The 27,401-nt window shown below is 53.5% G+C and overlaps 2 protein-coding genes across 8 annotated transcripts; both read left to right on the top strand.

Annotated features, from left to right (window-relative positions):
- Positions 1–12: 12 nt before the first annotated feature.
- Positions 13–6,146, top strand: DCTN3 (dynactin subunit 3). Of its 2 annotated transcripts, none has more exons than XM_037493032.2 (7): positions 13–139; positions 1,280–1,364; positions 2,010–2,096; positions 3,825–3,908; positions 4,864–4,922; positions 5,529–5,588; positions 5,776–6,146. In XM_037493032.2, the coding sequence occupies exons 1-7, from the start codon at positions 44–46 to the stop codon at positions 5,863–5,865; spliced, it is 561 nt and encodes a 186-aa protein (XP_037348929.1). In that variant the 5' UTR covers positions 13–43; the 3' UTR covers positions 5,866–6,146. The 2 variants fall into 2 exon arrangements, with proteins under 2 accessions (XP_037348929.1, XP_037348927.1); XM_037493030.2 differs by having other exon boundaries at positions 5,432–5,588; positions 5,776–5,852.
- Positions 6,147–8,068: 1,922 nt separating this feature from the next.
- Positions 8,069–11,381, top strand: RPP25L (ribonuclease P/MRP subunit p25 like). 6 transcript variants are annotated; one of them, XM_037492530.2, is made up of 2 exons: positions 8,069–8,113; positions 8,782–11,381. In XM_037492530.2, the coding sequence occupies exon 2, from the start codon at positions 8,813–8,815 to the stop codon at positions 9,302–9,304; it is 492 nt and encodes a 163-aa protein (XP_037348427.1). In that variant the 5' UTR covers positions 8,069–8,113; positions 8,782–8,812; the 3' UTR covers positions 9,305–11,381. The 6 variants fall into 6 exon arrangements, with proteins under 6 accessions (XP_037348427.1, XP_037348426.1, XP_037348425.1 ...); XM_037492529.2 differs by having other exon boundaries at positions 8,069–8,130; XM_037492528.2 differs by having other exon boundaries at positions 8,069–8,135.
- The last annotated feature ends 16,020 nt before the right edge of the window (positions 11,382–27,401 follow it).

The following is a 27,401-nucleotide window of genomic DNA, read 5'->3' as shown; positions in this document are numbered from 1 at the left end:
CCGCCCTTGGGTTGTTCCCTGGCCGAGGCGGGCGGCGGTAGCTATGGCGGCCGTGACCGATGTGCAGCGGCTGCAGGCCCGGGTGGAGGAGCTGGAGCGCTGGGTGTACGGACCGGGCGGGTCACGCGGCTCGCGGAAGGTGAGCGATCTGGGGTCCATCTGGGGTCCCTCTTTGGGGCAGAGGGCGATTGGTTTGCTGATCTGGCCCTCGGGATGGATGCAGCCGCTCCAGTCCCGTCGCCCTCAGCCTGGTATTTGCAATAACAAAGGTTCGACACTTCCCGGGGCGTATCGGACGGATCCTCGGGGCCCATTCCCGTGGATTCTGAGGGCTAAGTCCTCTTGCTGTGGGCTGTGCAAGATTGCCTCTGTTCTCTCAGGCTCCTTGGGGAGACCTGACAACACTCGAGAATCTGACTGAGAGTTTCAGTAAGCACTGAATGCTACAAGGGAAGGGCGTCGTGGAGACCTGCATAATTAATTAAATGAATTGTGCAGGGACAATTAAATGAATTGTCCGTGGGACCCTAGAGGTGGCAGAGCAGAGATGGATAAGGAAATCTCCAAGGAGGGAAAGGGATTGAATGCTGGGTGTTGGGTATGGACTGGCACCCCACACCGGTGATTGAATTCTGACAACTGTGAAACTCAGTTACCCTCCCAACCCCTTTTAATATGGGAAGACCTTCTGCTGAAGGTGAAGTGTCAGGTATGTCCTGGAGTTAGGTTGATCAGAGGGGTAACATGTCTGTTTGTACACTTCTATTGGCATTAGTTGTCACTAGCAGATTGTGCCCCATTTGAGAACTGACTTCTTAGAATATTCTCTCCCTTTGCCATCTATTATATTAACCTTCCTGGTTTTCTTCCTACCACTTTGGCTGCTGCTGCTGCTTTGAATATTGACATTCCTCACCTTTTTAATCTAAAATCTGGGTGAGGTCATTTACTTCCATACCCTGCCCCTCAATTCAGCCCTTTAATATTGGAATACTTCACTCTCTACCTTAACGCCTAGGTAGGTTCAGCCAGAAAGGCAGGGACCATATATATAGCTTATGTTAGTGCCCCATAAACTCTAAAATAGGCCTCCCCCAATTATACTTGAAACACCACAAGGAGTACATGAGGATTCCCTGAATGTGGGGTTGCATTTTCTTTAATACTGGAGAAGAGAAACAACCTAGATTGCTGGGACTGAGAAGTCAAGGGAATGAGGATTCTTCACTCTTCAAGCCTTCAGCCAGGTACTGAATCCTCTTGGAATTAACTTTTACAGGTGGCTGATGGCCTGGTCAAGGTGCAGGTGGCTTTGGGGAACATTGCCAGCAAGAGGGAGAGGGTGAAGATTCTGTATAAAAAGAGTAAGTGCTTCCATGAGGTGCCTATACCTCTGCTTCGTGGGACTTGGCCCTTCAGCCTTGTAGGTCACTGGAGTTGCTCTTCAGGAATAGACTGGGAAGAAAGGGTTAATTGGGGTGTGCTTTCTAATTTATGATTGAATTCCAAGCGCATGACTGTGTCCTAAGTTATGGATTAGAGCTCTGCCTGAAAGCTCCCCTTGGTGAAGGAGGGAGGGAGGAAATGGAATTTCTTCAGGCAAGGTTCAGAAGTAGGAGAGCAATTAGGCACAGCCTTGGCTCTGTCATGCCTTTTTAGTTGTGTCAGAGCAAGTAACAGGATCAGTAACTAGAAATCAGATGAAGCTTTGGCTGCTCTTGGTGGCACTGAGAGGCAAGGGGCCTTTCGCCCTAAGATAGTTCAGTGGGAATGCTGAGGGTCACAGGGTAGTGCAGGCCATTGTGTTTCCAGCTCTAAAGTCTGAGGTTGGCCAGCAGGTATCAGGGTGGAGAGACAGGGAAGTGGGGATAGGAAGGCCTGATGGAGGCCTGCTGGTGGACAGAGTGACAGCTCCTCACTCAAGGCTCTCCCTAAGACTGACCAGTCCCCTGATACCTAGAGTCTTACTCCCCAATTGTATTCCATTTTCCATCTTGCTACTTTTCTAGTTGAAGACCTGATCAAATACCTGGATCCTGAGTACATTGACCGCATCGCCATACCTGATGCCTTTAAGCTGCAGTTCATCTTAGCAGGTAGCACTAGACAAAGTTTGTACATGCATCTGGGGATGCAGGTTGTGGGGATGTTGGGCACAAAAATGGCCTCCTGGCAGTCTTCCCATGGATATTACCCTGGAAGCTGCTCTCTGGAATTCTGGCCTGGCTGTGTACTGAGGCCAATGTGGTCCAGTGGTCCTCCTATAGGCATTGGGTGTGGTATACTTCTGGGCCAGCTGCAGGCAGGCCATGCTGGCAGGCACAGTGGGAGCTACTCCAGTGTTCTATCAATCTTCTTCCTCTAGGATTTTCCCTCAGAACCTTCTTCACTTCTGCTTACTGGATAGTGGAGCTTCTACAAAAGGATGAGGGCCGTGAGCACTGCATTTAGAAGAGGCGAGAGCACTGGTTTTAGTATCTTTATTTCATGTGAGAAAGCTCCAGAATTTGAGTTCTAGGCAGGAACAATTGTCTTGGCAATGTCTGGTTATCAGTCAGATTCTCCATGAGATAGGGTTTGCCAGGCACCTGTGTTTGTTCATTCATTCAAAGATGTTTAATGATCATCTGCTGTCATCCAGCCACCCTAGGTGTGAGGTAGGCAGTGACGAGCCAGACATCCTTGCCCGCGTGGGTATAGCCAGAGCTGGGGAGAAAGAGTCCCTTCTTTGGGGACCTGAGCCTGGTAACCCAGTGTGGAGATCAGACTCTAGGAGGGAGACTGAGGCAGAAGTAGTGCAGCACCGAGGACTGGGTGAGGATGTGGCAGCTCCTGATGAGAGGGCTGTCAGAGCACCCAAAGGGCCTCCCGATGAATTTTGGTAGCTCAGGCACTGAGTTCAGATCTTGACCCACTGACTCTTGAGTCCAGCCCTTCCATTCCCCCCTGTTGCCACTGACTTGGTGTTCAACCCCTCACACATGAGCAGCTCAGTCACCTAAGTTCTCTTCTCGATCCTAGTCTTTCCCTTCTTGCACATGGTCCATTATCATCTTCCCAAAACACATCTCCACATGCTACTTTGTCTCCCTTGGAACCTCAGTGCCTCTGTCTCCCCTAGCTAGGATAAAGTTTTCCTTCCCTTGTGTGTCATTCAAAATCCTCTATAGTCAGGTGGATCGACCCTCCTATCCAGCTGTTACCTGTGCTCTCCTCAGTTCACTTCAGCCAACTAAATGTTTTCCTGTCTACTAATTGACAAGCATTCTTGCTTCCAAATGTTTGACATAATGTTCTCCCTTCTTGGATGCCCTTCTCACACTATGTAACCATAGAAATCCACACTTTCTTCATTGGACTCTCTCGTTCCTCTCCCAGCCTTCTGGGAGCTTGTCATTATCTCTGCCTTTCCAAACCATTGAGCAGAACCTGCCTGGTAATCTGCCACACCGTCTCCTCTTTTACACCTTCCAGGAGCCCTTGGGTGTGGAAACCCAAGTTGAAGTAACTAGAAGGTACATGTCTCCTGGGACCTAGGAGAGGCTCACTCAGCTTGTTAATAGGAGGCAAGAAGAAGCTTGGAGAAAGGTGGGATTTAGAGAAATGTAGAGGCTCCTTGGGCTCAAGATGGGTCAGACCAGAGGCATCCAGGAGAGGTGGGGGCTGAAGAGGGTAATGTGCACCTAATGAAGGGGGCAGTGGGTAGAAGAGCTGTGCAAAGTTCCAACACCCAGATCTCTCACCTGGCAGGTTCTCATCCTCTTGTAAGAGTAGCGTTGCCCAGACTTTCCTTGCTGCCATGATCTTTTCTGTTTCTCCCTCAGAGGAGCAGTTTATCCTCTCCCAGGTTGCGCTCCTAGAGCAAGTGGAAGCTTTGGTGCCCATGCTGGACAGTGCTCACATCAAAGGTACCTCTGTGGGGTTGTTGCTCCACTTCTCTGTTTGGGGGGGAGGGTAGAATGGCTGGGCAGGTGTCCCAAGTTCCCAGGACTCAGCTGGGTCTACTCCTTGCCTTTACCTCACACTGGAGGTGCCTGCCACCAGGGCAGAGTATGCAGTTTCAGAACCTCAGGCAATTGGGCCTACTGTAAACCCAGGACACTAGTATAAACCAGCAACCTCCAAATCTAGCATTTCCTCTGCCCTCTGCCCCACCCTTCATCTGTCCTATGAGGAGCTGCAGAGCCCAGATTTTACTGTAGGAGCCCTTGCCAGGTGTGTGAATTCTTCCTGCTGCACTGCTGAGAGTGATCCCTTGGCCTGGGTTCTGACAAGCAGACTGGCTTTAATTGAATCCAGATATCCATCTTGTCTGTCTCTGGAGGTGTTTTTCCCAGCTCCCCCTCCCTACTTCTGATCAACTACCTGCTGAGCATCTGACAGCCTTTAGCTGTGGGGCCAGTATGGTGGTTGAGGCTCTGAGTGTTGGGTTTCAGGTGGCCAGCTCAGGAACCTGATGTTCATCCTTAACCCACCTGCAGACTCTGTTCTCTCGGCGGGCAGACCTGGTCCCCCTGGCTGGGAGCAAAGGGACAGATCCTGTGACAGCAAAGCTCTCTTTACCTGGTCCTGCTGATAGCATTGGGGTGGGGGTACAGGGCAACTTTGGGGATCCCATGGTTTTGTCTTCTTCTAGGATCCTGTATCCTCCCTATCCCTATGGGTCCCAGAGTAAGACTGGGGCGGGTAGGGAGCCCCCCACCCCACCCCCCCACCACCTCCAGGCTGCAGCGGTCGATGAAGCCTGGCGTTTGTTTAGCTTCTCCACTCAATACTCTAATCCTGCCGAAGACCTAATAGACTATTGAGCAGTCCCGAGGGAAGGCACAGGCATCATCTGGCAGTGTGCGTTGTGTTTTACAGCCGTTCCTGAACATGCCGCCCGCCTGCAGCGCTTGGCCCAGATCCACATCCAGCAGCAGGTAGGGGAGGGGAGAGGACTGGAAGGGAGAGTCCAGGTTGTGAGGCACCTGGTCCCCACCCCTGTCACTTGGGCTAGTACTCTTAGGCGCCTGCGATGTCAGCAACAGAGGCAATTTGGGGGTTTATCCTTTATTCCCATCTGCCCTAGACAATGGAAGGAACTTGACTAGGGCCGCATCCAGATCTCCCAGAGTAGGGCTATTCTGAGACTCCAGATGTTGGGAGGTACCCCAATATCCCTGGAGATGGTGTGGCCTTGACTATGGTTGGAGTTCTTTTCTCACTATTCTGAGACCCCATTGTGAAGTTCAAAGAGGGTATAGAGATCAGGGGCAGGGGAAAAGGAGACATATACAAGCAGGAATGTTTCCTTCAATGTGTGGTCCACTCCCCCTCCCATTAGCCCTTGAACTACTATTAGGGCACCTAGTCTGGAGCCAGGAAGTGTCCCCTTAGCAATTTTCTCCTTTTCACTCTGGGGTTAAACATTAAACATCACTTTTTGTAGGCTCTATGGGGAGCGAGGATCCCTGATGAGGCAGAAAGTTTGGTGGGAAGTGAGGACTTTGCCCAACTCCTCTCTCTGCCACATCTTGGCCCCACAGGACCAGTGTACGGAGATCACAGAGGAGTCCAAGGCTCTGCTGGAGGAATACAACAAGACTGTATCCTTTCTGCTCAGCCCAGCCCCTGAGGTGTGCTGTCCAAAGTCCTGTCCTGTTGTTCCATCTCTAACTCTCTCATCCCATTCTAACCATCCTGTATGTTCCCCTGCTTCCCACCTCATCCCTTTTTGGCAGATGTAAAATCTGTCTTATGCAGATGCCTGTTCTCACCTTGACCTACAACCAGATAATGCTTCTCTCCAAACAATTTGTGCAGTGGGATGAGCTACTTTGCCAACTAGAGGCTGCCAAGCAAGTGAAGCCGGCAGAGGAATGACGACTTCTCCCCACCCCAGGGCAGGCCAGGGCAGCCAGGCTCCAGAGCCCTGTGCCAACCTGTCCTTTTAACAGGGCAGAGGCAGCTCCGTATTTATTGGATTCATGGCCCAACTGCCCCCACTTTGTTGGGGCTCTGAGGTCAGACAGAGGTCTTGCTACTTGAGATTTGGTATTTGCAAAACCTGCCGCCCCCCCCACACACACACACACATTAGAGCCCTATTCTAGTGATAATAAACAGTAGCGGTCACTGGAGGAGTGTGCTGGCTTCTTGTCTAGACTGGAGATGTTGGTGGGGATGGGGGTGGTGGAGGGCAGTTATCAGCCTGCCTAGGGGTTGGCCCAGGAGCTATACTAATCTTGGTCTGGCTTTCTGGGAGGTGTAGGGCTCTCTGGATGAACGCTTTCATTTCACTGATGCCAGGGGACATTCAGTTAGGTAGCCATTCCATGTTTACTAATTACCCCCTAAATGTTAGCTGCATTGCCAGGTGGAGAGGATGCAGGTAGGGTTTATCTGATCCCTCCACTGCACAGGCTATCAGGAGAGACAAAGAAGAGGGTAATTCCGCTAGGTGGGCACAGGGTCCTTGGCACAGAAGAAAAAGGGATGGCAGACACAGCTCTGAAGGGACTTTGAGAACCAAGGGAGCAGCATGAGCAAAGGCAGAGAGGAACCTCGAAGTTTCTCTCTTGGGAGCCTACCAGATGCTATGAGCCTAGAAGGGGTGCTCAGATGAGGTTTGGATGCTGGGAGTTTTAGGTTTGGGGAAGGGGGTGATGGGAAGGAGCGGGAGGGAGCAGAATGAGAAGGCGGGGACTGATGGGCACCGCTCTCCGCCAAGTATGCGCTGCCCTCTTGTGGTCTCAGCGCTTTGGCTCCAGGCCCCTTCCCAGCTCCGCTGTCAGGTATCTCGGGCTCACACATCCCAAAAGGTTTGAAACTGGGAGTCATCCTAGACTTTCCCTTCCTTCTCCGTTCAAACAGTCGCCAACTCTTCACAGAATGTACCCCCTAGTATCTCCCAACTTAATCTACTTCTCTTCATTCCCACCAGATTTCTCTGGATCATTTAAACAAATAGTTCAGTACATAAGTGAGCACCTCGTATCTGCCAGGTGTCATGGTGTAAGCTCTGTGGACTAGCGCCCACCCCGGTCCCCATGGCCTGGAGTCACCAGTGGCTGCCGCCGGATTCCTCTCCCCACCCCCACCCCCCGCCCCACCTGCGCCGAGCCAGAGTGAGGTGTGCACACCTCTGGTTCGACCAGCACCGCGCCCGCGCCCCAGGCTCGCCAGTACCCACAAAACCAGGTCGCAGCTGAGATCTCAGTGACCACGGCTCTCTCTCGCGCAGCAGCAGCCGCTCCAAATGGACCCCTTCCTCCGGCCCATCGTGAAACCCGCAGCTTCGCTTTTGCTATTTCCAGGGCTCAACTGGTAACGCCAACTCTGCCAACTCTAAGGGCCAAATCCTCCCCGTCCTTCGGACGCGGGGCTCCTCTGCCAGCCGGGCCTCTCATCCTCGGGGCTCTCTCCACCCCTGCAAGGGGCTTAATCGCCGACTCTGCCGCGCCTCTCGCGTTCCCGAGGTCGACCTGTGGGTCCCAGCACCTGCGCCGCGGGGCCCCGCCCCAGGCCCCGCCCCAGGACACGGGCCCCGCCCCGGGCCCCGCCCCCAGGACACGGGCCCCGCCCCGGGCCCCGCCCCCAGGACACGGGCCCCGCCCCCAGGTCCCGCCCCCAGGACACGGGCCCCGCCCCCAGGCCACGGGTCCGGGTCCCACCCCAGGCCCCGCCCCCAGGCCACGGGTCCCGCCCCAGCACCCGGGCCCCGCCCTCGGCCCCGTCCCCAGGCCACGGGTCCCGCCCCAGGCCATGGGTCCAGCCTCAGCCCCGGGCCCCGCCCCCAGGCCACGGGTACCGCACTCGGACCCGCCCCCACCCGGGTCCCGCCCCAGGCCCCGCCCCCAGGCCACGGGTCCCGCCCCAGCACCCGGGCCCCGCCCTGGGCCCCGCCCCAGGCCCCGCCCCCAGGCCACGGGTCCCGCCCCAGGCCATGGGTCCAGCCTCAGCCCCGGGCCCCGCCCCCAGGCCACGGGTACCGCACTCGGACCCGCCCCCACCCGGGTCCCGCCCCAGGCCCCGCCCCCGCCCGCGCGCGCGCCCCCGCGGCCTCGGCGCGCCCCCGGCCCGCGCGCCATCTTGGCCCCAGATCGAGCTGGAGGCGTGCGCGGCCGCGGTGGTGAGAGCCGGAACGCGGTGCGGTACGCCTGGCTGTTGGGGGAGGCGAGAGGAGGTCGCTCCTTGGCCTCTGAGGCTGGCGGGTAGCCGAAAGAGACCTGGGTTGAAGGGGACTGGCCCTGGGAATCTTGGGGTGAGGGGTGCCCGGCTCTGGCTCGGGGATCCGGAAGCGGGGCGGGAGTTCTGTCTGAGGAGCATCGGGAGGAGGGCGCCTGGCTCTGCCTCCGAGTGCCTGGGGTGCAAGGGGCTGGCCGTGGCTTCTGGGAGCGCGAAGGGAAGAGGCCTGGTCTCAGTCCTTGGAAGGAAGGCGGTGATGGGGGGTGCAGTGCGGCGAGCGCGCAGTCTTGTTCTCAGGGACTCCGAGTGCGTGCCCGGGGCCCTGTCCTGAGGAGCCCACGATGAGGCAGGCCGAGACCTGGCCCTGTCACCAAGAACCCAGTGTATCGACAATCTGGCCCTGTCTTAGGGACGCCAGGATGTGGGGAGGATTATGGCCCTCTCCGGAGAAACGGGACGCATGGGCTACAGCCCCTTCCCAGAGTGAGGCAGGCCCGACCCTGTCCTGAGAAGCTAGGTGAGGGTTCAGGCCCTGTTTCTGAGAAGTCTGGGCTGAGGAAGCAGGGTGGGAGCGGGCACGTGGGCTAGCAGTCATGTGACGCTTACTTGCAGTGGGCATCAGAATTCTGACGGCAGCAAGCAGATGGAGCACTACCGGAAAGCTGGCTCTGTGGAGCTTCCAGCACCTTCCCCGATGCCCCAGCTACCTCCTGATACCCTGGAGATGCGAGTCCGAGATGGCAGCAAAATCCGAAACCTGCTGGGTCTGGCACTGGGTCGGTTGGAAGGAGGCAGTGCAAGGCATGTGGTGTTTTCAGGTTCTGGCCGGGCAGCAGGGAAGGCTGTCAGCTGTGCTGAGATTGTCAAGCGCCGGGTACCAGGCCTGCACCAACTCACCAAGCTGCGCTTCCTGCAGACTGAGGACAGTTGGGTCCCAACTTCACCAGACACAGGCCTAGATCCCCTCACAGTCCGCCGCCATGTGCCTGCGGTGTGGGTACTTCTCAGCCGGGACCCCCTGGACCCCAATGAATGTGGCTACCAACCCCCAGGGGCTCCCCCTGGCCTGGGCCCCACACCTACCTCCAGCTGTGGCCCCCGGCCCCGAAGACGGGCTCGAGAAACCCGGTCCTGAGGACCTGCCGAGCCTATTCTCCAGGCCTGAAAGTCTAGGATGACTGTGCCTTCTCCAAGAAGCCTCTGTAACTGCCCACCATCCCCAGCCAGATGGAGTCCGTAGAAGTGGGCCTCCCTCCTTCCCTCTGGCATGTGGAAAGGACTGCTAAGAAGAGTGACAGGTGTGGAGTGTCTGCTGGGTTCTGGATTATTTAAGAAGGGTTTACTCTGCCTTCCACCTATAGTGCCTCTGATCTGCCATCTGACAGAGGCTCAGGGAGTGGACTAGGAAATAAAGGTTTGCCTGTTGTCTGGTGTGCCTCTGCTCGGCCTACTGTGTGTGGATGTGGGATTAAGGGAGTGGGTGTCCCTGCCCTAGAGCAGCCAGCTCCTTGCCCCCCCACCCCCCCAGTTTGGTGCTGGGAGGCCCTTGAGTCAATAAAAAGCCTCAAGCAGTAACCTGAATAACCTGAATATCACCCCTGGGTGGCTCTGTGCCACCTGCTCTGGGCTGGTAAGGAACTCTGCCAGGTTAGACAGTTTTCTTATCCATAGCATATATTATGGTGGTTAAGATTATGGTCTCAGGACCAGACTTTTTGGATTTGACTCCTGGTTTTGGCAGTTATTATCCAGCTATTCTTTGTGACCTTGGGCAAGTTACTGCTCTGTATCTTACTGTTCTCATCCATAAAACAGGATGATAATGCTTACCTCATTGGGTTGTTATGAGGATTAAGTGTAGAAATATACAGGGCATATAATGTTATATAAATGTTAATTGCTATTATTAATGACTCAGCTTACAAACATGCTTTTTCCTATCTTTAAAACATACCGCAGGGCCCCTGGTGGTATAGGGGTGAAGGCTCAGCGCTATCACTGATGCGGCCCGAGTTTGATCCCTGGCCAGGGAGCTAACCCTCATGGTGCTGCAGACCTCTCCTGTCTCGCCCACTGCTCCCCTCAGCAGTGTATTTCAGTGGATCTGCCTGTTCTGCTCCCCACTCTGTCTCTGGTGAATCTTCCCCTCCACCCCCACATCTCTGGCCTCCACCCCAGGTCTATACATAAATAAGTCAATCTTTAAAAACAAAAACCTCAGTAGACATGTCCCCTCCAGATTTCATGCTTGCATTTTCACCCCCTGCTGCTCTGTTTCTCACTTGAGCCTTGGTCTCAGATTCACCATGCTAGGTCAGGGGCCTGAGGTGAATGTTACAGTCGTAGCAGGGAGCTGTGGGAACCAGGGCAAGACTGGGAAGTGAAGAATTGAGTCTGTCGGGTCTCCTACTAGATTATGTAGCCTTGATGTCCAGTTACCAGGAAAGCACAAAGTTGGAACCTTTCTGGGCTTACATTGTGGCAGAGTAGGCCCAACAATTTGAGAGTTGAAGTGATGTTTGGCTGAGTCTGGGCCTGCTTGAGCAGTGGAGGGCCTTAGGGAACTGGAGTCCTCAATGAGGCCCAGAGCAGGGCTGAGGGAACCACAGGGCCAGCAGGCTGTGGTCAAAACTTTGAACACTGTGGACTTTTTTTCCCCAAAGTAGGTTGTCCAGAGTGATGTGGAAGGCCCTGAAGAAGTAGGTAATAGAGATTTCAGGGATATTAGGAGAGATGGGGGAAACTGTATCAGCAGCTGCTCAGCCAAGCCTCTCAAATGCAGAGGGTCAGAGAGCATCTAACACACTCCTGGAGGCTCTGGAGGTGACTTGGGTGTCTTGCTACCAGTAACTGACTCCCCATTCTCCTGGCAGCTAATTCAGGGTTTTTCTCCCCTCCCAGTTTCCACATAATGCCTTTTCCTGTGTCTTCTACAGTAAACAGTTCTCTTGAGTCCTCAGAGCTTAGGCCACTTGAAGATGATCTCTCAGCATCCCATCCTGATCCAACCCCTGTGGCCAGGGTGGAACCATCATATGGAATCAGCATGGTGACCCATGCTGGAGGAGTGCTTCAGTGAGGTGGCATTGCAAGCCCTGGGAGTCCTAGGAGGGGCTCCCTATTGGGCAGCTTGTCATTGAGGCCCCCCTTGCACTTGTTTTTATTTTAATTATTTATTTTTGCATACAAGAATTGGGGTACAGGGGCCTCCCCAGTGGCACAGCGGTTGAGCGCTGGGTTGTGAAGCTGCCCGCAGCCTCTGCAGCACCGGTTCGATCGATCCGCGGCTGCTCCCTGGCCACCACCGGAGGAGGGTCCCACATGGCGCGCAGACCTCTCCTGCCGCCCGCTGCTCCCCTCAGCAGTGTACTTCGGTCCTTCTGCCTGCTCTGCTCCCCGCTCTGGCTCTGGTGAATTCTCTCACCCTCCCGCGCTTCTGACTGTACCCAGTGCTTGTATAAATAAATAAATAAATCTTAAAAAAAAGAATTGGGGTACAGGGATGGGGTGGGGGAGATGTGGTAAGAGGATTCACCGGAGACAGAGTGGGGAGCAGAACAGGCAGACTGACTGAAATATACTGCTGAGGGGAGCAACAGGCGAGACAGGAGAGGTCTAATGAGCCTTGTGGGTCAGCTCCTGGCTGGGGATCAAAATGCTGCAGTGGCTGAGGATAGCTTCATAGTGCTGAGACTTAACCCCTTGGGCCACCAGGGTGCTCCCACCACCATTTGCACTTGGGGTTTCCAGAAAGGGTACTGAGCTGGGGTCAAATTCCTTTGGGAAAAACAGGATCTGCAGCTCAGAGAATGGGGGAATAGACCACAGGCTGTGAGAGAGAATGGCCAATTATTCTGGGAGCTCCTCAACCCTTGCCCCCTGCAGGCCCCTGCTAGGCTGCTTTGGGCAAGAGGAATTGCGGAGAGGGAGCAAGAGGCAAAAACCTTGACTGAGCTTAGGAGGGAATGTTAAAGTTGAGTGTAATTGCTGATTCAATATCTTATTTTCTCATTAATCCACTGCAATATGACTTCTGCCTCCATAGTTTCTTAGAAAAGGCTATTCTGTGGAACAACAGGCAAGGAAATGGAGACAGCTATTTCCAGAAGTAGGGCTGTAAATAGGAAGAAAGACAGCTGGAAAAGACAGTGGGATAAAGGGCCTCCCCGGTGGTGCAGCGGTTGAGCGCTGGGTTGTGAAGCTGCCCGCAGCCTCCGTAGCGCCGGTAGCGCCGGTTCGATCCCCGGCTGCTCCCCGGCTGCCGGGCGAGGGTCCCGCATGGCGCACAGACCTCTCCTGCCGCCCGCAGCTCCCCTCAGCAGTGTCCTTCGGTCCTTCTGCCTGCTCTGCTCCCAGCTCTGGCGAATTCTCTCACCCTCCCGTGCTTCTGACTGTGTCCAGTGCTTATATAAATAAATAAATCTTAAAAAAAAAAAAAAAGACAGTGGGATATGGAGTTTTAGATGTTAGTTGTTTCAATGAATTAGCAGAGTCTTGACCATGTTTGTAGGCTGATAGAGGAAGCCAATGGGGAAAGAGATTAAAGATGCAAGAGATGGTGGAAATCTGCTAGAGGGAGACTCCTGAGCTGGTGGAAGGGAAGGAGGTCCCAAAGGGAAGAAGAGGCATGAGGTCCTGTTAACAGGCAGGAAGAAGTTGAGGGCAGGTATGCATGCGGGTGGAGTTGGGGGTGAGGGTGAGACTTGAGGGAGCTGATAATTCAGGCTGGTGGGAAAGGTGTGAGATGTTGGATTGGGAGAGGTAACTAGGGGGCGATAGGAGGATGACCAGGCAGGGCTGAAGGCCCAGTTGGAGGGGGGCGGGCCGTGAACCTGTGTCATCAGTCAGGGGGTGTGCGCTCCAGCAGGACCCAGGACAGATGATGACTCAGAGAAAGCACTTTTGCACTCCTCAGACTTGGGTTAAGACAAGCAGGAATAAGGGAGGAACAGTGAGGAGACTTAGAGTGCGTGTAGCAAAGGACTGAGGAATCCAAAGGGTGGGGGGAAGGGGGTGGGGTGTCAGCGGCCTGGAGGTCCCATTACGATATCCAGGCTGGAGGCAGGGGAGGGGCCGGTGGAGGTGGTGAGACAGTCGTGGAGGTAGGTGGAAGTGATTCAGCTGTATCAGCTTCTAGGCCATAACAAATGACAACAAATTCGCTCTCTCTCAGTGTGGAGACTAGAAGTCTGAAATCAGGGTGTTAGCAGCCAGTCTCTTGAAAACTGTAGGAAATCCTTCCTTGACTTTTCCTAGCTTATGGCTGGGTTGCAGTCTTTGGCATTCTTGGTTTCTTGATGTGTAAAGGGCAGGACTGGACACAGTGCAGGTTTTCTGATCCCATGCAGACCGGGTAAAGGAGGAGTCAGAGTCCTCAGTGGTTTTTTGCAGGTCTTTTATTGGGGTTCAGCGGGTACGTGGCAGGCAGGGGGGCTGGGAGGACAGATCCTCCCAGCCCCCAGCAAATCTTCACTCTGTCTGGGCTCTCTGGTGTTCTCTGCTTCTGCTTCGGGCTTCTTCTCTTTCGGCTTCTACTGGCGTCCCCGTAACAATGCCCTTAAAAGCACAGTCTTAGCTCAGGTGTGCCCACTTCAGGTGCCCGCCATCAGGCATGCATTCCAGATCACAGGGTTCCCTCATCTATCCTGATGGCGGGAGGGCAGAAAAGACTGATTTTTTACCTTACCCTACATGATGTCATTCATTTTCCTTTTTTGTGTGTTTATTTCTGTTTACAACTTTCTCCTTTTTTTTTTTTTTCAGAAGATCATTGAATTGGGGCCCTTTGACCTCATTTTAACTTGATTACCTCTGAGAAAACTATTTACAAATAAGGTCACATTCTGAAGTACTAGGAGTTAGAACATTAATAAGCCTTTTTTCAGAAGGGGTGTGTGTCGCAATTCAACTCATAACATTATTAGCAAAAGGATGAGATGGGGTCAGGGAGTTTGAGAATTTAAGAGCTGACAGGACTTGGTTGTGGGCAAAAGGATAGATAGCTAGGGCGCCTCCCTGGTGGCGCAAGGCGTTAAGTCTTAGCACTGTGAAGCCATCTGCAGCATGATTTCAGTCCCTGGCCAGGGAGCTAACCCACATGGCGCAGAAGACCTCTACTATCTCCTGTTGCTCCCCTCAGCAGTGTATTTCAGTCAATCCACCTGTTCTGCTCCCCATTCTGTCTCTGGTGAATCCTTACACACCACCCCTGCACCTCTGGCCTGTACCCCAATTCTCGTATGCATAAATAAAGTAAATCTTTAAAAAAAGAATAGATAGCTGGGCAGTCTAGAGGAGTCATTAATGATGAGGTCGAGGTGTTTAAGAGGCAGGGGAGGGAGGGATAAGCATCCAGGTGGGTTGAGTTATCCAGGATGGATGAACTGAGTATTCTTATCACCTGCCTTAGCGGTAGCATGTATGGAGGGTTTGTTAGCCTTGAAATGGAGACTTGAGAACAGTATGACTGCAGGAGTTATGTACCTCCTGTATTCAAGCAGGCACCAAGTCCTGCTAGTTTCACTTCTTAGGTCTATTCATTCCCACAGTCTCTCATTATCTTGTATTATTCTCCTTACTGGTCTCCCTGCTTCTTGTCCCTCAGATCTCCAAACCACGGGCTGGTCCTTGGTCTAGATTGTTCGACCAGATGTTCCTCCCTCCTTCAATTCTTTGTTCAAATGTCTCTTCAATGAGGCCTATTCTGAGCACTCCATTTAATATTTCAGTCAAGCACTTTTTAACTTCGTTTTTCTGCCCCTTTCCCCTCATGTTTTCTTTTTTTCCTTCTAATTATAATTTACTTCCTTAAAATGTTTATTGCCTGTCTCCTGATGAGAATGCAAGCTCTGAGTGGAATCTGTTTTGTTCACCGAAGTAACCCAAACAGCTTGAACATTGCTTGACACATAGTAGGTGCTTGATAAATACTAGATAAGTGAATGAATGAATATTAAGCTTCCAAGTGTGTTTCCATACCTAGACCTGCTTTCTTCACCTCCTTGTGTCCAATCAGAAGGACAAGATCCAAATCCATCTACCGCATGGTCTTAAAGAACTCTTGCTCAGTCACTGCCATGGCTCAGTCCATCTTTTTCCTGGTCTATTTGGACCCTAGGCTCTGGCCACATGAACTCCTCACTCTTCACATGCCATGAGATTGTCTACCTCTCAGCCTTTGCTATTAACCTTTGCTTGAAAGTCAGCAAGTGTTTTTTTAAAAAAATATTTATTTATTTACGCATTCAAGAGCTGGGGTACAGGCCAGAGGTGTGGGGGGTGAGAGGATTCACCAGAGACACAGTGGGGAGCAGAACAGGCAGACTGACTAAAATACACTGCTGAGAGGAGCAGCGGGCGAGGCAGGAGAGGTCTGCTGCGCCATGTGGGTTTCTCTCTGGCTGGCCGGGGATCGAGCTCTCATGCTGCAGAGGCTGTGGATTGCTTCATAGTGCGGTGCTTAACCCCTTGTGCCTCCAGAGAGGCCCGAAACTCAGTTAAAAGGACACCAGTACTGGGCTATGAGGGCTCCCTCCATAAGGTCTGCCTCCCCTCTCCCTCTTATTTTTCTGGACCACCATTGGCGCTCAGGGATCAGGCCTGATTCTGTCCAGCATCGTCAATCCCAGTTTGGTCCTTTCTTGCACCTGGGAGGTGAGATTTGGCTGCACTTCCGGATCTGGCCACAAGGTGCCAGTATTTGCAAAGGAATAACCTACCCCTTCAGCTGTTCCCAAGTTCCCCACTAGTCTCCAGCCACAGAAGATAGTCCAGGTTTGAAATTTGGCCTCTTAGTGAACTCAGTGACCCCTCTGTTATACAATGCTTATCACCCAAAATGTGAAAAATACAGTCACTAGGCTTGGAACCTTTAAAGATATGGAGGCTGAAGCCTGATAAACACATAGTTTCACTACGATGTGATGAGTACACAGATTAGGGACTTCAGGTCTCCAGAGCTTCTGGGTCAGTATTCAGCACAGGCAAAGAAGGGAAGTGATGCCTGTGTAGAATCTTGAAGAAGAACCAGAATAAAAGAAGGACATTCCTAGTAAAGGGCAGGCTGCTAAGGCACCCAGGTGGGAAGCAGCATAGAGATGATCCCTGCAACTCAAGGCAGAGAGGGTGAGGATCGGGGCTCTGAGCTGCATGACTGGAAGGGCCGAGTGCTGATCAAATAACGGGCTTTTTCTTACGGGTGAGAGAGAATGAAGATTTCAAGGAGGGCATAATGTGGAATATCAGATGGGTGGTTTAGAGAGAAAGGTCTGACTGCTAGAGTGTGGAAGAACAGTGAGGCAGCTACTGTAAGGATCTAGGGGGAGATGTGTATATGGCTGGAATAGACCCTGGAGAAGCCCCTCAGTTGACAAGAGCTTTCAAATCTGTCATTTTATTATTATTTTAAAAAAAGATTTATTTATATATTTATACAAGCACTGGGGTATAGTCAGAAGCGCGGAGGATGAGAGAATTCACCAGAGCCACAGCGGAGAGCAGAGCAGGCAGACTGATGAAGTACACTGCTGAGGGGAGCAGCGGGCAGCAGGAGAGGTCTGTCGGGCCATGTGGGACCCTCGCCAGCAGTCGGGGGTCAAACTGGCGCTGCAGAGGCTGTGGGCAGCTTCGCAACCCAGTGCTCAACCGCTGGGCCACTGGGGAGGCCCATCTGTCATTTTAAAAGAGTCCTTGGTCCTAGGTACTCTTTCCTCACTGTATGTGCCACCTCAGCTCCTCTATTCCTGAAGTTCCTTTTAGCTCTGTGCTAGTTCCTCTAGTGATTTTTAAAAAAATTTTAAAAATTCTTTTGACGTGTTTCATTTTTTTTTATTTTTGCATGGAAGAACTGTGGTGTATGCCAGAGGTGCAGAGGTAGGAGATGAGAGAATTCACCACAGACAGAGTGGAACAATCAGGTGGATCTACTAAAATACACTGCTGAGTGGGGAGCAGTGGGTGAGACTGGGGAGGTCTACTGAGCCATGTGGGTTAGCATCTTGGCCGGGGATCAAACTCATGCCTCAGTGTTGACAGTGCCATGGGGGGGCCTCCTCTGGTAATTCTGCCCAGATCCTGGATCTCTGTCAGTTTTCACATGGAGGCCACGGTGTCCTAGGTCCTTCCCTGTTGGTAGAGGCATCACCTCAGCCTACAGCCCAGCCTCTTTCAATATAATCCTCTTAGGCACCCCCTTCTTTGACAGAAACACCCAGAAACTTATCAGAAACACCCAGGTAGGAGTCTGACTGAGTGACCTCCTCCTCTAGGGAGCCAGGGTGAGCTTCACTCACTCCCCGGAACATACAGACCAGAGTTCACATGCACACACATCCCTGTGTCTGCACATATGCGTGTGTACCAACGGCAGGCCTGATGCTGAGGGAAGGACAGAGGGACATGGCTGAGGGGCATCACTTGAGGAAAGCCTGGAAGTAGGACATACGAGGGTGTGTTTGGTGAGCAGTGGGGAGTGTTAGCAGTGCTTAGTCAGGCCTGGAGCCATGACCACGTTCTGCAAGCAGGGGGCACCCTGGTCTGGTTTTGAGGAGGGGTTGGAAGAGTCACCTTCATTCGGTCTCATGAATATGCACAGAACCTGTTGAATTATTCAGAGAGAAAGGATGTAAATGTATATGCAAATTTGGTGAGGCCCTCCCTGTTGCTATGGAAACCAAAGAGTATCTAGGGGGCCCCAAACCCTGGGGAGGACAGACAGGAGAGACTGGAGAACAGGATTCTCTCGTCACCGCTTTTCCCATTCTTGCTGATTTGATCTTTTTCTGTTGCCTCATTTTGTCTTTGCCTCCCTGTGCCTTCTCTCGCCATCGCCCTGCCTCTCTTGATCGCTCTGTCTCTGCCTCTTCTCCATCTCTTTTTCTCCCTCCAACTTTTTTCCTGTCTCTCATTCTCTGAGTTTCTATATCATCAACTCTGTGGTCCTGTTGTTCTGTCACTCTGAGACACTGTTTCTCTCTGGCTTCCTGTCTCTCCCTGTCTTTCTGTGTCTTTGATTCCAGGACCCTCCTTCCTTCCGCATCTCCCTGTCTCTTGTCTCTGACTCATATCTTTCTTTCTCTGCATCTCTATTTTTGTGTCAAACTCTGACTCGGTGTCTATTTCTTGGTTTCTCTCCCAGCTTCTCTCCTCTCTTTGCTTCTGTCTCTCTGAACCTCTTGCCCCAACGCCTGTCTCTATCTGATGGGAAGGACAGGAAGCTGCACATCTGCCGTTGCCTTACGGGATGTCCCACTCCTGGCCCAGTGGCCCACATGTTCAAGGAATCCTAGGGCCTCTCCCTACATAAAATCCTGTTTTGGGTCTGGCCCCTGTCGTTGTGCTGCCTCAGGATATCTGTGACAGGCACAGGCTGGCTGCCAAGACACCAAGGTTCCTACCCCAGCCTCTGCCTGCTGTGTGACCCTGCCCAGTGTTTCTCCCTCTCTGAGTCTGTGTCCCAGTTCTCTCTCCTGGAAGATGGTGGGCACCTTGAGGCAATGATGTGTTGGGAATAGGGAATTGAGAGGGGAGTCTTAGTGGTTCACCCATCTGGCCCTCTGCCCAACCGTTGACGTGAGGGGTCTGGCTGGGGCCCAGATGTGGGGGTGTCTGGGGCTAGTTGAGACCAATCCTGGCCCCCGGAGAAGACTCCTTGCTGAGCCACAGAGTCAGGCAGCAGCCTTTCCATGGTTTATCCATGCTCCTGCCTGCTCTTGCCTCAGCCATTCAACCCCCTGTCTTGGGGTCCTCTGATTTCTCCTTCATTTGGGTTACATCTATACAACACTTAGTCTACACCTGGCCTTCTGCCTTCACAGAGCCACGGTGATGTAGGAATGACATCTGGGCTTTTCGTGTCCTTGCTCTCCCATCCCCTCTCCCCACTCCTGAGGAAGACTGTTTGGTCCAAGCTATGAACAGAGATTCTTCAACCCCTGCAGTTCCCTACCCCTGGCAGCCTGAGTTTTAGAGTGCCAAAGTTATGGATCAAGGTTAAGAGACACAGAGGCAGGGGCAGAGAGAGAAAGAGCTAGAGACAAGAGAAGCTGGATCTATGTTTGCCACAGGGCCTGGTAGTGGGGGGTGGCGGGCAGGATGGGAAGCTCAGAGCAGGAGTGAGGGTGGGCCAGAGTTGTTTTTGTGCGGGTTTTGAGGAGGAGGGTTTTTTGGTTTTTGTTTTTGTAGGTGAGCCACCCTGTGTAGAGGTGGAGGGCTTCCCCTTTTGGTCCTGGGCTCTGGGCAGGTTGCCTTACCTGCAGGCAGGCACTAGACATGGGGGATCTGGCTTGAAACCAGGTGTGGGGGCGGTTGGAGCAGTCAGGGCAAGTCCCCCCTCCTCCAAAAGGCTGCCAGGCCGAGCCCCCCACCTCTCCTGCCCAGCCAGAAAGGACACAGACACAATCACTCTTCCCACCAACTGTGATTCACCCCTGTACAGGCCCAGGCGTGATCCTGCTGTGAGGAATTCCATGTTTGAATTAAAAACCTCCCTGGAGACCCCACCTGGGCCAGTTGTGCCAACTGGGTGGGAGCAGGGTCAGACAGGGCTTCTGGGGGGCTGCAGGCAGAGCCGGACACGGAGAGAAAGAAGGAGGGAAAGAGACAAAGACCGAGAGACAGAGGATGATGTAGATGGAGAGATGGGGAGAAACCTGGGACAGACTGAGGGGGAGACGTTGAGACATCAATGGGGAGAAAGCCAAACCAGCAAATGAAGGGGGCTCTTCACCCACCAGGCTGGCGCTACAATGGATTATCTCATTGAAAGGAATGTTCACAACAGTCCTAGGAATTACGATCCCATTTTACTCCTGAGGTAATAGAGTCACAGAGACATGAAGTCACCTGCCCGAGGCCACAGAGCAGCTAAGTGGTGGAGTAGGTATTCAAACCCTTCAGTCTCACCAAGCAGCCAAGGACAGACCTAGAAACAAGGGTGCGGCCAGATTCCCACACCAGCTCTCACGGGGAATTTAGGGATCCTGGAATCTTCAGGCAGCTGTTGGGGTGAGGAAGGTGGGGCGGGCCTTCCCCTCAGACCTCCAGACATGACTTCCTGTCCTTTCTGTCAGAGACAAGGACTGTAACAGACATGAGAACGGTTAGAGAGACAGGGAACTCCAGGCTACAGAATTCATTATGTGGCCTTCCTTTCTGCTACCTGGTGGGCAGCTTCTCTGGTCCCTGCTTCAGATCTGGCCCAGCCAACCTCACCCTGGCAGGGCCGGGCTCTGAGAGTCATTCTCTCGCCTGCTGCCTCAAGTGTCCTGCCTCTCCGTTTTCTCTTTCATGAGTGAGAAACCCTTTCCAGGGTCTGAATTCAACCCCCCAGGATAGGTTCTGCAATAAAGGATAAGATTAGAATTTGGGGACACTGATAAGAAGGAGGGGCAGTCTAATATGCTCTGAGGTGGTCTGGGCACAGAGAAGAGGTCCTCAAGGACTACCTTTAGGTGCCTTCTAGTTGGGGGCCCCTTCTAGTTGGTTTGGGGAGGTGGGTCATTGACCCCACTGGTGGGGGCCTGGAGACCTGAGCTGTCAGCAGCAGGAAGGATTGGGGCGAGAGGAAAACCAGGAACTATCCTGGGGGAGCCGGGGAGTCGGCGTTATGGTTTCTAATGTCTTAGCCCTGGTTTCAATTACCCCCCGGGATCCCCAGGGTTCTCTGAGATTGAGGAAGCCTCAGAACGCTCCTGGGAAGGTCAGAAACCAGGGGCTCAGGGAGGGAAGTCGGGGGCCAGGGGAGCTTTTTCATACCCTTCTGCCCCTCTGCCTGGTTGATAGGGGCCTGCAGACCAAGCAGGGCTGGGGGGACAGCAGGGAGGCTGGGGATAGGAGGGCCTACACACTGCTCACAGGCCCCTGTGAGCTGCATCAGCTAGTTGCACAGAACCAGCTTGGTCCCCCGGCCCCACCCTACTCGGCAACTAAAGCCCAGGGCTCTTTCTTGGCCTTACCAGGCTCTTTTTGGGTCTCGTGACAACCCTAATTCCTGGCTTTCCTTTTACCTCTAGGGCCACCACACCTTCTCGGCCCTCTGCCCTTTAATCATGGTTCCAAGGGGTTCAGCCTCAATTCTCTGCCACCCCCCTCCTTCTCACCACACCCTTTCCTTGTTTCTTGATCTATCTTGTCATCCCCCTGCACCCTCATAGTACCCGGATCAGTCTGAGCCTTTGATAAATGTCCAAGCAGCCAGCACAGCCAGGTACAGGGGCCACTGGGGGCTGTTGAACAGGAACTGCACATCTCCAGCCTGCCCTGTTCTCCCCATCCTGCCCCTGCTGGCCATCACCCCACAGTCCCTTCGACTGGACATGGCAAGCCCCTCCCTTCTCCCAGCTCAGTGAATGGCACCATCATCTCCCAGCTGCTCATGCCAAAAACCTGGGAGTCGTCTGTGCTTTTGTACACAATGTTCCCTCCGGGCCTGGCACACAGTAGGTGCTAATAAATGTCTGTTGAGTGGAATTTAATTCAATTTTCTCTCTTAAACTCCCCCCCTGCCCCTATCTGCTTCCCTGGGACTTGGTGTCTCTAGCATTCAGTCTTCAAATCTCTTAATTTTTCTCTGTCTTCCAAATCATCATAGCTGAGTTTCCAGGGGGAAGTTGGGCGCCTCTTTTCTTCCCTTTCCCCCAATATCAGGGATTTGCAGTCTGGCAGGAGTGGAGCTGTGGGAGATGAAGGGAGAGAGAGCCAATCTCGGGAGCACATTGCCTCAGTCCTATTTGTAAATCCCAGCCCTGCTATCAGGGAGGTAGTTCTGCAGCAGCAGGCATCAAGGTCGTACACTGGGATGGCACTGGAGGGGGGCATCCTCTGAAGGCAGGTGCCTCCTCTGTGAAGAATGGAGGGAGGGGGGATCAGAGCTCTCTGGGGTGGAGAGGAAGGGGCTTTGTGCTTCTGAGCAGGGAATTAATTTCATGCAAAATTTTGCAACACAAAATGAAAACGGCATCTGTGGTTTTGCAAGCCAGTGTTACTGCTCCTTCTCTCCTAACTCCTAGTTTCCCAGCCCCACCCCTGCACCCCCCCACTTCATTCCTCCTTCACCCTCCTCTGGATCCTCTACATCTTCCCACGATCTTCTTCTCTTTCTCCCCTGGGATCACCCAGGGGGAGGGTCCTTGGGAGAGCAGACACAGGACTAAGCATGAAGGGACGACATGGGGGTTCCTCCGGGGATCCCGAGAACAGATGGAGGAGATGAATCTGAGTGCCCACCACCCCTTCCCCAAGGCCTTGTTGTCTCTCTTCAGCCTCACCGCCCTGCCCCAGATCAGACTGGAGGTCGTGGAGGTCGCCCACTGCAACACCTCCTCCCTGGCTGCCCCACCTCCAGCCTGGGCCTTCCTCACAGCCTCAGTGCTAACAGCCTCAGTGATCTTCCCAAAACCCAAATCTGGTTATGTTCTTCACCTGCTCTTTGCCTTTCCGGGCCTGCATGGCCTTGGCACTACAGGCACTTCAGGATGTGGTCTCTGGGCCACTCAGGCTGTCTTAGCCACGTTCTGGGTCTCCACTTAATCCCACTCTAGATGCCAAACTTCCCCATTCCTCAAGACGGTGACCCATTCAGATAGCCTCCCTCCCCTCTACCCCAGGACTTGGGTTATTTCCTTAGGCGGCTGTTGTCCTGCCCGCTTGTTTACATCATCCATTCATTCAACACTTATTTTACTTTATTTTTTTAAAGATTTATTTATTCATGCATACAAGAGCTGGGGTACAGGCCAGAGATGCGGGGTGGGGGGGTGAAAGGATTCACCAGAGACAAAGCGGGGAGCAGAACAGGCAGATTGACTGAAATACACTGCTGAGGGGAGCAGCGGGCAAGAAAGAGAGGTCTGCTGTCCCACGTTGAGTTGCTCCCTGGCCGACCGGGGGATCGAACTCTTGCTGTGCGGTAGAGGCTGCGGATTGCTTCATAGTGAGGTGCTTAACTAACCCTTGCGCCACCAGGGAGGCCCCTCATTCAGCAATTATTTAAATATATTTCAAATGTTAAGAGCACCTGTTCCGTGCAGACCCAGTGCCAGGGGCCTAGCGACAGAGGCTCTCAGGGACCTCTATCTAGGCAGCATGCAAGTCAAACATCACACCCGTATAAGTACGACAGCATGAGAGAGGATAGAGGGACTTAGTCTAGGCTTCTCTTAGATGATGTTTTAGGCTGGCACTCTTGCCCGAGGGGGCAGTGGAATCAGACACAGCACCTTCACATGGACAAAGTGTACTTATTCTGTTTACTTACTTATTTATTTTGTTTAGTATCCATCTACCAGACTAGAATGTGAGTCCCCAGAGGACAGGGGATGTTTAAACTTTGTTTATCTTAAGCAAAAGTAAACAGTAAAATGCACAAAAAGGACACAGTGCAAAGTTTGACATGTGTCTGTTCTCCTTTGCTCTACACTCCCCTGTGATTCTGACTTGTATCACCATAAATCACTCCTGCCTGTTTTTGGGCTTTCTATGAATGAAATCATTCCCTTTGTACTCTTTCGTGTCTGTGTTTTGTTCTTTGCTCAACATTTGTCTGTGAGCTTTATCCCTTTTTGTTGTGTCTGCTTATAGTTGGCTCTTTCCCGTTGCTATAACTGTATCACTAGCCACTGGGTGGTTTCCAGCTTGAGCGATTATGAATAAAACTGCTATGAACATTCTTGTGAATATATACATCAATTCGGGCATATACCTAGGAGTGGGCTTGCTGGATCATATGGGGTGTGTGTGTGTGTATGTACATATGTGTATCTATGTGTATGTATGTATGTGTATATACATACATACATATGTATGTATATATGTTCAGTTTAGGAAAATCCTGCCAAAGTGTGTTCCAAAGTGGTTGTGGCAAGTCACACACACACACCAGCAGTGTATGGAGGTCTAGCTGCTCCACATCCTTGACAGGACAGGGATATTTGTCTGGTTTACTGCTGTTTTCCAACATTGAGCTCAATACCTGGCATATAGTAGGTGCTCAATACATGTGCACCGATTGCCTTATGAATGGGGGAGCCGTCAGCATTCCAGGGCTCTGGCCCTGATGCAAACTGCTGGATAATCTGGGCAGGTGATTCCCCCTCTCTGCGCTGCCTCCCTGTCTGTAGCAAAAGGGGACCAATACTAGGGCTTTTGCCATCCCATGCCTGCAGAGTGCTGTGAAAACCGGACACCTGTTCATTCATTTACTCTACTTGTACTGATTAAGGTCCTACTATGTACCAGGATGGGGAAGGTGTGATTGGTGACATGCGGCTGACAGCCCCTTTCGGGTCACCCAGGACCAGGTCACTGCCTATCTTGTCCTCAACTCAGTCCTGGTGGAGCACGGTCCTCCTTCCTCTGTCCAGCTCTGACCCTAGGGGGAGGGGGTCTGGGCTGAGCCTGTGGATGGAAAATGTGATTAATAATCAAAATAACATCCAAGAGGAAGAGACCAGGAAAACAACTTGGGGAAGGCTCCTTGCCCAGGGTTGGGAGGGTGGGGGGGTGGGGTGGGGGCATGTCCTCGGGACAGCTTCAGCTGCCCTCCCCCTTCTGCCGCCCTTTCTGGGAAGCTGCCACAGGAGTGGGTAATTTCAGCCAAAAGTGAAAAAAAAAAGCCACCCTTAATTATTTATGAAAAAAGATGCCCCCCAATGTAAATTATGCTCCCCCCTGGGGGTTGCCCCCTGCTCTGTTACTCCCCTCCTAGTGGTCCCCCCACTTGGTCAGGCTGGGGGGCCCTGGAGACACTGGGCTGGGGGCAGAGGAGGAATTTCAACATGAAATGTTTTGTTCATTAACAGAGAACATGGGAGCAAATTCCCTTTCTGCCTGGGCTTGGGCAGCACAGGCAGATACTCAAAAGCTGTTGTGAAAAATAGAGTCTGGGCTGCGGAGTGGGGTGGCGGTTATGTTGGGGGGTGTGGCACACATGTTCTCTCCCTTCCTCTAAAACTCCAGATTTCCAGGGGATTCACGAGCCTTAATCCTTCCTCTTTGCAGGGATTTTTAGTCCCAATGTCTCAGGTTGCCCTCCAACTTCCTTCTTGGCAAAACAGGAGCAACTGGGGTTAGATTAGAGTTAGAACTTCCAACTAAGGAGGAAGCACGGATGCCAAAGAGAGAGACCCAGGACTTCTCTGGATCATTCAGAGTTCTGATATCCGGTTGCTGGGATATGGAGGCAGCAAATCTGAGGGGCACCTGGAGCAGGAGCGAAAGCAACCCCTTTTATTCTGGGTGGCTTTAGAGGGTCCTTCTGAGTAGGAGGAGACAGCTCCAGAGAATAGGGGACGCCAGGCTGAATACTTGGGCTCCTGTTCGCTGTCTTTAGGGAACCTTTGCCCTTTCCTGTTCTCCGAAGCGAGAAGGGTCAGGGCACACTTAGGCAGCCCTCCAGATGATGGGATTGCAGAAGGGGGTCTGCAGGGTGGGAGGTTAGCGAGGAAGCCCTAGGTGCTGTTCCAGGCTGGTCCTGGGACCTCTCAGGAGGGGGTGAGCCGTCGCTGGGGGGCTGGGCTGGGCTCTGAGTGGGGGTGTGTGTGTTCTGGCCCTCCCCTCCATGGCTCGGCCTGGGGCTGTGTCGGATCGGGTTTCTCGGCGCCTGGAGCCTCCGCGAGGCCGAGCTGTTCCCGGGCCCCGGCCAAGCCGCCCCGGGCGCTGGCACTGCGCTAGGAAGCAGGAAGGGGGGTGAGGGGGAGCGAGGGGGGGCTGGGAGGGCGTTTACGTAACTGCCTCCCGGAGCCCGCCCCGACCCGCCAAACCCCAGTTCGGGACTTTGTGTGATTGAGAGCGCGTGTGTGATTTTGCGTGTGTGCATGTGTGCATGCGTGCGCGGCTGTGACTGAGTACACGGCTGGGTGCTGTGACCGTGTCTGTCGGGGTGTATGTGCCGCGTGTAAGTGTGGCTTCTGGGAGGTCCGCCCTTCTGGGACTTGTAGCTTCCAACCCCAAGCAGGGGAACCTGACTCCCAGTGAATATACAGGCTTGACTCCTGGAGACTGGGCGTGTGATTTTATGACTGTTTTTGGCATTTGTAGGTAAGACCGAGAGGCTGAGTGTGTTTTTTAACTTTGGGAAGTCAGGTAGAAGAAGCCTGGAGCTTTCAGGTCAGAAATCAGCACCATCTGCCCCAAGGAGCACTGGAGAAAGATGGACCCCGGGATGTGTGTGTTGGTGGTGGGGGGGGGGGGCTCTCCTTGAGGACATAGCAGTCAGGGGAAGAGTCCTTGCCACCCAAGGGCTTGAGATGAGATGGATGATGCAGTTGGTTCCTGGGGGTGGGAGATGGTCCAAGTTTGGGTCACCTGCCACAGTGGAGGGTGGAGCCAAAAATCCCGCCACAGAACTGTCTTTTTCATGGTAGGTGTAACATTCCAGGGACTCAAAGCAAGAACTTGCCCTGAATTCCCAAGACCTTCCAGGGTGAGCACATCTGGGATCCCCACTCGCAGTGATCACCATCACTTTCAAAACACCAGGGCTCTGACGTGGGGGCGCTTCTTCCTGCTGCCCCCCATGGGATGGAGGAGCTGGAGGAAGCTTAGAGGGAGGGCATCCCTGAAGTGGGGTGTCACTTAAGGCTAAGTGTGCAAAAAGAGAAGGGGGCTGGTGTAGAGGTGGGGGATAAAGAGTGTCCAATAAAGTTGGGGAGGGGACTGGGACAGATCATTCAGGGCTTTGAAATCCGGCGTCAGAACTTTCGCTCCATCCCCAAGCTGGCGGTGAGACCCTGGGGGCACAACACTAGCGTGTAGGAGGACCCGAAGCTCCCGTGCGGGGCAGGAGCGGAGCGGAGACCCACGAGGAATCTCTGGCCCCGGGTCAGGTGGGAGGAGCAGGGGTTCTGGGTCTGGCGGTGGCGCCAGGTGGAGGGTCCCGAAGGTGTGTCCGCCGGACACCGCCGCAGCCCGAGCGGGAGACGCGCGTCTCGCGCCGCCCGCCAGGTGTCGCTGCGGCCCCGGGGAAGCGGGTGCGGCCGCGGAGTGCTGCGCCCGGAGGAGCCACGGACCGTCGGACTCCCAGGTCCGGTTCGACGTGCGCTTCTCGTTCCCGGGGGTCCCTGGACGCGCCGGCGCGTGCGGCTCGCCCACCCTGCACGGACCCTGCCCTGGCATCCCCGACCGCGGCCTTGCAGACGGCTGCACCGTGTGCCCGAGTGGAGCGGGCACGCTGGCGGGGGCGGAATCCAGCCTGGCGGGCAGAGGTTTGAGTCCGGGCGCAGGAGGATCCGGAGATC

Source organism: Talpa occidentalis, unplaced genomic scaffold (genome assembly GCF_014898055.3).
Source record: "Talpa occidentalis isolate TD23 unplaced genomic scaffold, MPIMG_talOcc4v2.1 talOcc4.7, whole genome shotgun sequence".
Taxonomy (NCBI): domain Eukaryota; kingdom Metazoa; phylum Chordata; class Mammalia; order Eulipotyphla; family Talpidae; genus Talpa; species Talpa occidentalis.
Note: the sequence above shows the minus strand (reverse complement) of the source record. Positions and strands in the feature narration are given on the sequence as shown.

What these genes read in the sequence shown, in the direction of transcription:
- DCTN3 (XM_037493030.2), top strand. Translation starts at nt 44, where the DNA reads ATGGCGGCCGTGACCGATGTGCAGCGGCTGCAGGCCCGGGTGGAGGAG. An exon ending in GGACAGTGCTCACATCAAAG is followed by an intron (nt 3,909 to 4,863) that starts GTACCTCTGTGG and finishes TGTGTTTTACAG; the next exon opens with CCGTTCCTGAACATGCCGCC. An exon ending in TGGAGGAATACAACAAGACT is followed by an intron (nt 5,589 to 5,775) that starts GTATCCTTTCTG and finishes ACCTACAACCAG; the next exon opens with ATAATGCTTCTCTCCAAACA.
- RPP25L (XM_037492530.2), top strand. Translation starts at nt 8,813, where the DNA reads ATGGAGCACTACCGGAAAGCTGGCTCTGTGGAGCTTCCAGCACCTTCC.